The 12562-nt window shown below is 39.3% G+C and overlaps 2 protein-coding genes across 2 annotated transcripts in view; both read right to left on the bottom strand.

The window, feature by feature from the left end:
* Positions 1 to 5355, bottom strand: part of ryr2a (ryanodine receptor 2a (cardiac)) — a 158803-nt gene extending 153448 nt beyond the window's left edge. Inside the window, exon 1 of the mRNA XM_088438734.1 lies at positions 5250 to 5355. Within this exon, the coding sequence (XP_088294860.1) occupies positions 5250 to 5294 (45 nt within the window). The 5' untranslated portion in view covers positions 5295 to 5355. The remainder of the gene's footprint in view (positions 1 to 5249) is intronic.
* A 1919-nt stretch (positions 5356 to 7274) lies between these two features.
* The window catches only part of mtr (5-methyltetrahydrofolate-homocysteine methyltransferase), a 43326-nt gene continuing 38038 nt past the window's right edge, over positions 7275 to 12562 (bottom strand). The window contains exons 30-33 of the mRNA XM_088438746.1: positions 11792 to 11992; positions 10813 to 11005; positions 9526 to 9638; positions 7275 to 7550 (exon numbers count right to left, since the gene is read on the bottom strand). Coding sequence (XP_088294872.1) covers positions 7467 to 7550; positions 9526 to 9638; positions 10813 to 11005; positions 11792 to 11992 — 591 coding nt within the window. The 3' untranslated portion in view covers positions 7275 to 7466. The remainder of the gene's footprint in view (positions 7551 to 9525; positions 9639 to 10812; positions 11006 to 11791; positions 11993 to 12562) is intronic.

Genomic DNA, 12562 nt, shown 5'->3' with positions numbered 1-12562 from the left:
CTGCTCACTTTTCAGACACTGAAAAACTGGAAAGATGCCAATGGTGCACTGCAAGATATTTTCAAATGTACAATTCCATTAGGAATTGATATTTTATTTTGGATGTCTTCCTTAGCAATGGAGTAAAAATGATAAATATTTACTTGTTATTCTACTGGTGGCAAACAAAAAGCCCATAACAAAGACATGGTTGGGTCAAGATATCCCTACTTTGTCAATGTGGTGGAACAAAACAATGGACATTTATAATGTGGAAAATTTAACTTCACTTGTAAATCAGAAACATGATTGGTTCAAAAAATGTTGGGAAAAATGGAAAAGGTATATGCAAATCAAAAAGCCCAATTTACTTTTGAAATAAGACAATGTTCTTGGTCATTGATCAAGTTCCTTTGTTTTCTTTTGTTTCTTTCTTTTAATTCTTTTTTCCTCAGTTCCTTTTTTTGTGGGATGGGAAAATTTGGGGAAGAAAATGTGCACACAATGACGTTATGTACATGGGTGAACGTGTAAATTGTACCCATCAGCAAACATTTGAAAAGTTACAAATAAAGAACTTTAAAAAAAAGGAAATAATGCAGTAACTATTTCAGAGAACACAATTTTATAATCAGCTGCGACTAATGCACTGATTAACAGCCAACACTAGTCTAGTGTTCCATTACCGTAATTACCGTAAGTAAAGAAAATGTCCAATACAGAACTGTGCATCTGTACATCATAACTGGGCTTATGTGACTAATGAATGCAATCTTCCTCAAATGATGTTGAAAAAATAATTCTAATCTTTAAGATACTGTTCATAGGACACGTCCATACTTTTGGCTTTCATTTTTTTGAGCATCCTATACTTGGGGAATTACGGTACCAACACAAGCTCAGAGCATGAAAGGAACAGAAAACACAACAAATACCACCCCAGAACATAACAGATGGTCACTCTGGAGTGTGCCCTCAGTTCATTTGGTGTTATTTGCATATGCTCTGGTGTTTGGAGTAGAGTGTTGTCCAACCATATCAATCATGTCCAATTTATGGACAGAAGGCTCTTTACGATGTCTATGACATAGAATACTGAATTTTGAAATGAGACATTTTGACATGAACATTTGTTCTGTTTCATATTTACTCGCATACCTTACTTTGAACATGACTGTCAATTTAGTGCAGGGGGCAGCTTTAGAGCCGCATGTGGCTCTTTAGCGCCATCCTAGAGGCTATCTGGCACTTTTTCAAAAAGGAATAAGATTGGGGGGAATGTTTTTTTTTAATATGATTTACAAAAAGTCCCCAAATATTCTTAACGTTTTCCAATGCTGCAAAAACATGTAGACAAAATATTAAATTTCATAATTTTTGTCTAAGATTTGGGTCATCACCTGCATCACACATTCCTTTCAGCTCGGCGTTGTATCAAAAAAAGAAAAAAAAAATGCGCTTGTGTGTGCAGGGCCATGAATACCAAAGAGAAACATATAGAACAGAAGTCTCAACAGTTCTTGGATCTAATCATTGGCTTTCATTGGCAATGTAGAGGAATTTGCTTGCATGTTTGATTTCCGGTGAGTTGTCAAATAACAAAAACATCTTACAAGCCCGATGTTGCGGAGCTGTCCACTGATGTCCGAAAATAGAAGTCACAATAAACCACAGGTGTCCAACTCAAGGCAACTCATTTTTTGTTGCCAATCTCTCTTTTGAAGTTTTTACAAGAATAGTTCTCTGGTTTCAAAACTAAGCAAGTGTCTGACAAACACACTTAAAATTGATTTGACTTCACAATCATATAACTCCAATGTGGCTCACTAAAAAAAAAAACGAGTTTGACACCCCTGCAATAAACAGATTGAACACAATCCTGTCATTGGCACATATTCAGTAACAAATTGGCTGTTTTTTATAGAAGGTTTTCCGATATTTGTCAGTATGTATTTGTGTATGTGGCATTACATAGGAATAAGATAGTGTTTTGTTGCTTAGGTAGAATGATGCCCATCCATTTTTGTTATTGTTTTCTTGAATCCTCGAAACAAAAATGACAAAAAAATGTCTGATTTCTTTATCGTATTTCTCTCATTTCATCAGTGCAATTAAACATAATTCATTACTGTAACGGAAGTTAAACTTAAAGTATCATCATAGAGAAGTATGGTCACAGGAGCCCCTTTCACACAAAGCAGTCCAGGAACTCTGAGTTCCTGGTTGTGGGGGTTTTGGGTCCGACGTTCCGAGTCGGCTGCCCACGAGTTAGTGTTCATACCGAGAAACAGCTGACAGGGTAGCTTATTCGTATTGGACTGATGACGTGAGACAGGAGGGGGGAATTTGCACTCACTCTGCTTTCTAACAAGTGACACTAACCAAAAAGGTGAATGACAAGCCGGATGATGAACTAATGCCACACACTGCATGAGAATGGAACCTTGTTTAGGTTTTTATTTAGTTATGTGCAGCTCTGTTACCTTGGCACAAATAAATTCATATGTTATACGAGCTGTGCAATCTATCAACAAAGCTACGAGTTGCTGGCAGAGCGAGCACTTTTCTACTTCCAATGAGTGCACGAGAAGCCTGCCTGAAAGAACACGGTGAAAAGGACATGCTTACACTTTGTCACATATGTCACAGTCATGCACACGATTTGTATTGTCATCTTCGAAAAATGCTAAAGTGAGCAGAGAGCAAAGAGCAGACACGCTCTGAAGCAACATTTTTGCAGACATTAAGGCCTGCTTTCAAGACTTGCAGTCCCAACTTCCAACATTTCAGCCTGAATCAAGACTCACAGGATACCCTCTTTTGCACATGCAAAACTAACACGGACGCAGATCTTTGCATTAGCAAAACAAACAGAGATGCAGAAGCACACACTGGCGCCAACACTCAAACGCATATATTTCAAATGATAGCACGAACTGGCTAAAAAAAAAAAAAAAACAACAACGACCTTCAAGCACCAATGCAAAAACATACAATGAAACTCATCTACAACGAAACATGCATGTGCAAAAAAAATCCCCCAGTGTGAAAAAAACATGCAACGAAGCCTTTCCCTCTTTCTTACTTCTTCAAACAGGGAAAAATCCCCCTGTTGCATAATACGAAATGGGTTTTTTTTGTTTTGTTTTTTTTGCATTTGCGTTGCACTGAAATTCACAATGCGAAAACAAGCCTGCAGGAAACGTCTACCTTGGTTTATACTTGATGCGCTGGCACTCGTTTTGCAGCAGTTCATACTCGAGGCGGATTTCCCCCGCATTTAGATGATATTCTCCCATACTCAATATAGCCATCCCAACAGAGGTGGCAGTAAATTGACTCTACGGCACACAATACTACTCTATATCAGAGGTTGAGAATCCTCGTTGATTCAAACGCTCTAAAACAGATTCCTCATCTCTCCCCAATGTGGTGCTCGCCGGGAGTTGTTTATGGTATTTAGATCATGCTATTCCCTTTTCAGACTAATCTTAAAGGTGTTTTTACTGGGAAACTTCCAGGAGTAATTGTTTGTCCGTCATATTGTCCGTTCGAAAAAAATAAAAATAAAAAAAAATTACAGAAGATATGCCTTGCGGAAAATCTGCTCCGCACAAAGGGGTGTGGTTGCCGAAATAACGTCATTTTGATGCGTGCAGCCGCGCGGAGTTTAAACCAAGCTAACGCTTGGAAGACAGGATAAATGTAATAAAGATGAAAGATGGGTGGAGCTTATTGTATGAATGCTTATTGTCGATTTGGCAATTCCTTTCCTTTTTCGTTTTCCTTTTTTTTGTTTAAATGTTGATTGTTTTTATTTTTAACTTCAGTCTGATTGTAGATTGCACAACACTTTTTTTTTTTGTTTATGTTCGAGACATAGATTTGCAATCGTGAAAATTCCCCTGTTGTGAAAAATTTCCAGTTGCAAATATATTTGTTGTAAAGGAGTTCTACTTTGCAGTGCATACATACTCCTCTTTCAATCCATATTGTGTATATTGAACAATACTCCCGCTACGCAGCGAGCATTTGTAAAGAAAATTCACTAACTAGACTCTGGCGCTACCTAGTGGATTAGTCGTGTTAAACGTTTCAACACATCACATTCATTTTTGACCGACAGTCGAGGGCCCATTGAAAGGATTCATTAAGTAGTCATGAGAAATGCACGATAAAACAAAAGGTTTACAGTATTTGGAAAATTTTATAATGAGCGTCAATAGAACAAAATTGATTTGAATCAAGTTCCAGGGTATCATTTTCTGAGCGCAAATCTGAAACAGTTAGAGACTAGATCTTGGCAGCCTTTTGAATTTGGGCCTCTTTTGACATTCCAGCAGAAATTTCAGCTCTGTATTGTTTTGTTTTGTTGTGTTTTTTTCAAAGTTTTATCTTCGATGAAACACAAAAAAAAGTTGCAAAGTCCAAAAATTGGAACTGAAAAAATACAAGTGTTAAATTGCATTAAATAAGTGGACATTTTCTATAATCTTTTTCCCTTTTGTTCTAAAAATACATATTTTGTCGTAAAAAAAAGATATACTGAAAATAAACAGATGAATACAATGAAACACAAATATCCACAGCAAGGCAAATATCCCCATCAAAGTCTGTACATGTACAATTTCTTTGCGCAGAGTCGCTGAAGCACAAAGAATTCAAGAGAATAGTTCTGCACTACAGTATGATAATAGTAGGCATAATAAATAATTCCTAATGCCTTGTTAGTTTATTTTTATAATGTATATCATATAAGAATAATTTTAATTTTGGTTTTCTGTATTGATTTGTAAGTACAGTACATACTTAAAGACATTTTGCCCTGTATTTTTTTTTAACACAAAACAATAGTCTCTCCGCTTTTATTATTATAAATTTGCATCTCAGTGTAACTTTATAACGACTATAAGCATACATCACAGATGAAAATGAATTGTTGAGAAAGCAATGACGGGCTGCAACAACCGGCTTCTATGTTGACTGACTTGTCTAATACCGCACTGCGCTCCCTACAATCGAGCCCTCGCACTAGCGCATCAAATCCTCTTCACGTCCCCCTCATGATGCACGCTCCCCCGTCGTTCCCACATCTGTCACGCATCCTCCGTGCGCATGAGCCGCACCGTCTGACACACGACTTGTGTCGGAGGAGCCGACATCCCCAATGCGGTAAAATGCGTGCCCTTCCCGAACGCACGCACACGCCCACCATGCAAGTGTCACGTCACACAAACACATCGATTCCCAGCCGCAATCAAACGACTTACAGTTCGCAAAAACTGAATTTCATCCTCGCCTTCTCCATCAGCCATGGCTTGCTTCTCGGTCGGGGAAGCCCAGGTTTGCCGCAGCTCGTGGGAAGTTTGGATGTGGGTGTGCGGGCGACCTCAAGCCTCTGAACGGTCACAGAGCGGAGATGTGACTCGCCTCATTGGTGTGCGCGCACAAGGTGGGAGGAGCTGCACATGTACAGGAGCAAATTGTTTGTCGCCCCCTGTCGGCGATTCTGAGTGACAAAACCGAAGTGTCCCGTGCGGTCCAAGTACGAAATGTATGAACAACTTTGAACAAACAAAAGTAAAACATATCAAATAACAATACAGAAACAATGAATATAATATATGAATACAACAAAAGAAAATACAAAGGTAGCGACAATAAATAACTATGCATGAATACGTTGAACTTTTCACAAATCTCGATTTTTTTTTAGCTTTTTTATTGTCTAAATATCCAATTACAAAATATATGGTTTAATCTTGTTATAAGACACATTAAAACATGGTTTTAATCCAATAAATTTCGAGCAATGACTGTGGTATTTTGACAAAAACATGAATAAATTAATCGTGCAGTCCTTAAGGAAATAATGACTTAGCAGCTTCCTAATGCGTCATGGACATGGCCACCCAAAGGGTGAGGGCTCGACCAAGCATTTTGAGCCTTTATTCCATATTCTTGATATCAGCCTTTAATTTTCTCAACTAGTGCGCCCTTAGTCAGTACTAGTTGGATGGTACCAACTGGTACCTGGCTACATGGACCACACCCGAAATATTAAATGACAGCACAGGTGTCAAACTCAAGGCCCGGGGGCCAGATCCAGCCCGCCACATATGTTTTAATAAGGCCCTTGAAATGCTGATTTGACTTCAAGTTTCTAGGTAAAACACAGAACTTGCAAGTTGTCCTTAAAAAAAAAAAAAAAAAAAAACATTTTGTTCCCAATCTGTCTTGAAAAGTTCCTTGCAGCTGACAGCTGGGTTTGGCTCCTGGTGCAGATGGGCCCCATAGATGGAGTCTCCTCACCTGCTCAGCAATTTCAGTCCTGTTTTTTTTTTTTTTTAATGATTTAACAGTACCCAATTGAGATACTGTATGTCCTCTTAATGTGTGTCTGTGACCATCTGAATTTGTTTTTGACTGCTACTGAAAAGCGACTGTAAATCATTGCGTTTTGTTTATTTGTATGTTGCAGCTCCGCTCTAAAGCTTGATTTTACAACCTTTTAAACACAGGGCATATAAAAATGGGGGTGTTTGAGATGCCAAACAACAAAATATTAGATACATTTTCTTAATGAACTGTATCACTCCAATATAAAGCTAAAACCACAGGTTCATCCATCAATCGATTGAAATTAAGTGGTAACACGTGCTTAATTCCGATTTTTCAAAAATGACCCCAAAATGTCCCGCATGCACATTGAAGACAGTGTGACAAGACACACAGTGGGCATGCTTAACGTTAGAGTTTTACAAAAAACAAAATAGATGTCCGACTGGAGTAGCTGGTTATGTTCAAATGACTGTCAAACTGGAGACAGAATATTTTGTAATTTTTAAATGTAAGGAAGAAATTGAGGAGAAAGGAGAGGTTTTTGGCAATGGCATGCTGTGGAGCAGTGTCAGCAACGTCTGTGGAGATCGTGGGTGTGCAAATGGAGTGTAGGAGGGGAAATACATCACTCTTCCTCAATTGAGATGTCTTTATCTCTCGTCTGCTATTTTTTCCAACCTGTTTCTGCCTTTTTGAGCGCAGAATTGTGATGGATCTTTGGGGGTGGGACGAATGTGACCTGGCCGTTGAAGCTGAAGTTTCACGACAAAAGATAGGGTATGGATTGTTTTCAGGACCACATACCCATGGCCTGGGTTGCATTTGAAAAAAACTCTGATGTGTCATTCACACTGCCATTAAAATATCAGATACATTTCACATCAGGGGAAAAAAAATCTGAATTGGGTCAACATGTCTGCTGTGTGAACATATTGACATTTAAAGAGATCATGTCTGCAAAACACACATTTTATTCACATTGCATCAGTTTACTGCTATGTTCCATCTTGAGAAATACTGTCAAACATTTTTTTATGGTGCATGACTTTCATCGGGATTGACAATGACTGTGCACATATGGTACACGCAAACCATTAATTCAGTTCCCCGTCATTTGCACTGCCGGTGTGGTCCGGTTCTAAACATCATCTGTCATAACCAAGGATGGGAGCTAGCCACTTTTCAACCTTCTCTACATCCATATTTTTCCTTTTTGAATAATCCTCCACCTGATAAAAGAAACAAAGAAAACAAAGATGTCAGTGGACAGATACAGGTAGTGATGACACAGGTTACCCATTTCCGATTTTGCACAATATGACTATACTAATAGTCATGTAAAAAGATTAGTATGCAAATATATTTTTTTTCTGTACAAGGCCCAATCTCCACTGTACACAGAGTTAATGGTGCACTGCTTCCCCCTCCCGAGATGCCGAATGGTGGCCCAGAGTTTCCTCAAAGCCGCACGCAAGTCGTTTCCCATGGCCCCATCGAATTCCTCTCACACCTGGGTTTTTGCCTCAGCGTCCACCGAAGCCGCACTCCGCTAGGCCAGTGGGTACCTGTCAGCTGCGTCCGGAGTCTCACGGGACCAAAAACCCAATAAGACTTCTTCAGCTTGACGGCATCCCTTACGTTTGGGTCTACCGGGTCTGACTGGCATCCTCCCCCACCATTGGAGCCACACACCACGAAGCCATCCGGCGTCTAGGAAGCATCCTAACAAGACGCCCGAACCACCTCAACTGGCTCCTCTCAACGTGGAAGAGCCACAGCTCAACTGTGAGCCCCTCCCCAATGACAGAGCTTGTCAACCTATATTTCTAGGTTGAGAGCCCAGACGTCCTGCGGAGGAAACTTCTTTTGGCCTCTTGTATCCGGAATCTTGTTCTATCGGTCATGACCCATAGCTTGTGACTTTTTTGACAAGAACTTAAACTAGGCATGGGCTGAAAATTGTTTTGACGGTACATTGTGATGTTACAAAGTCAAGGTTTCAATACCCACTAATACTGTCTATTATCAAATGAATGAGCCTGCTTTCCTTTTCTTTTTGTAGTCTAAAGCAAGTGGCGTTTAAATGGGGCAGAATGATGGGCTGCTTGTAGAGTTGGCTAACAAGTTGCTTTTTGTGAAAATATTGAAATGGCAAATGCATTTTTGTACTTTCTTAGCATACATGGAAAATAAGGAGGTCTTAGCCTTAACTCCTTCAGACCTAAACAAAAATGCTGGAGAACGTGACACGTTTACATGTCCAAACCAATACAAATAATTGTTATGATCTTGTCCCATCTGGGAGATAATTGGAGGAAATTTAACCAATCAAAATGAATTCATGAGACTTAGCACGCCCTCCGTGCCTTTTTGGATCTTACAAAATGGCAGTCAAAATATGAATTGAAAAGGCAAAAACAAGTGCTCAGTGTTTTCTCATCAAAAACACATTTATGCTCATGCTAGTCAAACAAGCTTGCTTTCAGTACAATTTTATCTTCCAAATGATAACATTTCATGTTTTTGAAAAAAAAAAAAAGGTATACTGCCTATAGATTTGTTAAAGATAGAGCACCTCGTAGTGGACATGTGTGGAAACGTTGCAGTTTGACAGAAAAAGGACTAGTAATACGGTATCACTATAAGTGTCTCTAGACAGTGGATGGCTGAATGGATGGATAGTGCTTGCAAAGCTGACTCAACAAGACACCCATGAAAACAAGTAGATGGCAAACACTTTTTCTTGGCATGCATGGAGGATAAGGAAATGGGTCATTCTTAAAAAGAGATTACAGTGACAGGGCACTGTGACTTGCTATGAACAATTTAAAAACAAGAAGAATCATAACATATTTATTCATTATTTCATTCTCTTGTACTAAACATGGCACATACTTCCTAATTTACCAAATATTAAATATTTTGTTTAAAAAACAGCTGTAAATTTAATAGCGTGATCCTGTGATATCATATTTTTTGCTTACGGCAGAATCGAATATTAGTCCATGCATAACTCAAACACTGAACGCAAAATTAAATATGTTCTGCTTAAATAACGGGAAATTTTCATGATAAAATGAACGCATAAGTGTGTGACAGCGTGTGACAATATACTGTAAGTATACTTTTTAGTATAAGTATGCTTTTTACTTTTTTTGAGCAAAGGTACGAGAGTGCAAGATCGAGTCGCTTTACAAAACCTGCCTGCTCTTTGGTGATCTTTCCAACAGCAAAGTATGACGCCTGCGGATTAGAGAAATAAAGTCCAGAGACTGAAGCAGCGGGCGTCATTGCCAGTGACTCCGTCAAGCCAATACCTAAACACAAAAAGTTGCATGTTTTTAAACAGAGAATGTGTTTTGTGGGCTGTAATGGGCCAAGAAAAAGAAAAAAAAAAAACGACAGGAGTTCTGCACACAACATTCTCTATGGCAAAAGCATTTCAAGACTTTTATCTAAGGCTGGGCGCTGCACACAGAGAAGCCAATAAACGGTTCGGCAGCTCATTTTCAAGAATGGCCAACATTCAGCCACGAGTGTTATTTATATTTGTATTCTAATTTTAAATCACAAGTCATAAAATCGCAGATGTACACCACAGTCCAGATTATTATTGCAAATTATGGTTTTCACTCTTATGATTTATGCGAATGACACGGCATAATGTTTAAGTAATCAATTGTTAATGTTTTTTAAACATTTTGTCAAGACATATAAATGAAGCTTTTGCTAAAATGTACTGTTCCAAATTAATGTAGCAGTAGCTTTTCGAGACATGTTCACATTTCAGAAAGGAGGCTAAATGTTAAAATGCAAACATGACTTTTTAAATTGTGCTTATTCAAATAGCTTTTGATGTCAATAAATGCAACCTCCTAATTCCATAAATTACACAAATGACTATTTTCATCTGTTTTTGTAAAACCAGTTGAGCATAATAATTTGAAAAAGACAATATGTTTTCAATTGCCTTAATATATACTGCTCAAGCACCCTCCCACAACCTCATGGCATCTTCACCCTGGACATTTTCTGCTTAATATGGCACAATGTGGGGGTTTTTGGCAACCTGTGGAGCCTCCCACCAACGGTCCCTTATGAAGGTTTCTCCCCAGATGGGGTTTTTGAGGAGCAAACCGGGTATTCATCAATGGTTAAAGGGGAAGTCAATCTAATGTTTTCTTTCCAGTAATACGTCAATAATAAATATGTTTTTGATTGTGGGAGGAAACCAGAGTAGCTGCAGTAAATCCATGCAGGCACAGGAACAACATGCAAACTCCACACAGGAAGTGAACCTGGGACTACAGAACTGCGAGGTGGACATGTTAAACTCTCTTCCCCCTTGACACTACAATTCATGCAAAAAAAAAAAAAAAAACACCAAAAAACTATTAATCAGACTGTTGCGGTTAGACTAGCAGTGGCACATCAAGCATATAATTGTAAAGGAAAGGCTTGGGTTGAATATGGAACATTTAATGATATTACCAATGCTCTCCTCTATACCAGCAAGATTCCACATGACAATCTTCTCAGTGTGATCCGGCTGGCTTGGGTAGCCTGCCGCAGGTCTGATACCCTGGTAACGAACCCGATGGAGGTCTGAAGCCTGCAGGGATTCATCGCAACAGTAGGCCCACAATTCCTTGCGCACACGAACATGTAGCTCTTCTGCAAATGCCTGGGAAAAAATAAAGACAGGGTTCACGTTCCACTTAGTTGCACTTTCTGTACATTACTTTGTACAATGTGTCGTCCAGGGCAAAAACTTTACAAAGAATGCTCTCATTTAATAACACCCGACATTTGAATGTTTGGTACTGTTGTATAATTATTAGGTAATATTAATGCAGTCAACAATAAATTTTAAAAGATTGACAAAACAGCTTAAGGTAAACCAAGGATTCTCATACAGGGTGGCATTCAGCACAGTGAATTATTCAGCTTTGGTCAATTTTGCCAAAAATGTCTATTTATTGTTAACAACTTAATCTGTGTATCAATGCCAGTATTTCAGTCATTTTTATTAATCAATCTGAAACTGAACACTATTCAAGTTTGAATGAATGAGCCTAACACAGGCATGTCCGAACCCGGTCCAGGAGGACCGCTATCCTGCATGTTTTTGATGTTTCCGTCGTCCAATGCAGCTGATTCAAATGATAAATAAAGTTATCCGGCTTCGGCTGAACTTGCTGATAGGTGATCATTTCAATCAGGTGTGTTGGGACAACAGAAACCTCCAAAACATGCAGGGTAGCGGCCGCAAGGGCCGGGTTTACAACTGAAGTTATCACATTGACTGCGAGCAAGCATTTCACTTATCTCAACCCTACAATTAAAGTCGAGTTAGTTAAAATGTATTACCCAAATTTTCGAATTGAACCTAGAAAGGCATGACATAAAAAAACAAAATGAGTAATTAGCAAACATTGCGGTATTTTGCAAAACACTCTGTGTCTTGCACCTCTGCCAGTCGGTCAGCCAAAGCTTTGACCATAATACTGCTGTAGTCATCTCCTTCAGCCTGGAACTGCTGACTCAGTTCTTCAGCACCAAACACTCCCACAGCAAATACTCCAATGTAGTCAGCCAAGCCGCTGTCTATGGGTGCCACAAAGTCAGCCAAGCACAGGTAGGGTTCTGACCGTGCATGCTCCTTTACAACCTGAAGCAGAGAAATACAATGGTTTGCCATACTTCATAAAACAATTCTCGACCTAATGCAGTGGTTCTTCGCCGGGGTTCGATCGAACTCCAGGGGTACGGCGAGCCGGTCTCAGAGGTTTGGCGGAGGATCCGTTGTGGAGGTCAAGACACACTACTAGACTCATCGAGTCTATTTGTGATGACGTGTCCTGCTTGATAATCACTAACTATAGATCACGTTACGTTGCTCGGCCTATCAGTGCTGCGGGGAATTTAGTGCGCTCAGTAGTCTTTCTTAATATTTTAATCCATACTAACCATGTCGAGTAACAAAAAGAAGTGGTCGGACAAATATAATACAACATGGATTCACATGATGGGAGTCAGCGTATCTCCATGATTTCCAATGCTAAGCTGAGCAACTCTAGCCTCGCACCGGCAAAAGTAAAGGAACACTTCTTAGAGAAACACGGAGATGGGGAATACAAGAACACAACACTTGCTGATTTCAAGGTGAAGAGCGCCAGATTTGATGAAAAGGCCACTCTGCCTGCTCTTGGATTTGTACCCATTAACGTGTTGAAGCCAC

Source organism: Hippichthys cyanospilos, chromosome 17 (genome assembly GCF_059441005.1).
Source record: "Hippichthys cyanospilos isolate Australia breed blue-spotted pipefish chromosome 17, RoL_Hcya_1.0, whole genome shotgun sequence".
NCBI classification, from domain to species: domain Eukaryota; kingdom Metazoa; phylum Chordata; class Actinopteri; order Syngnathiformes; family Syngnathidae; genus Hippichthys; species Hippichthys cyanospilos.
Note: the sequence above shows the minus strand (reverse complement) of the source record. Positions and strands in the feature narration are given on the sequence as shown.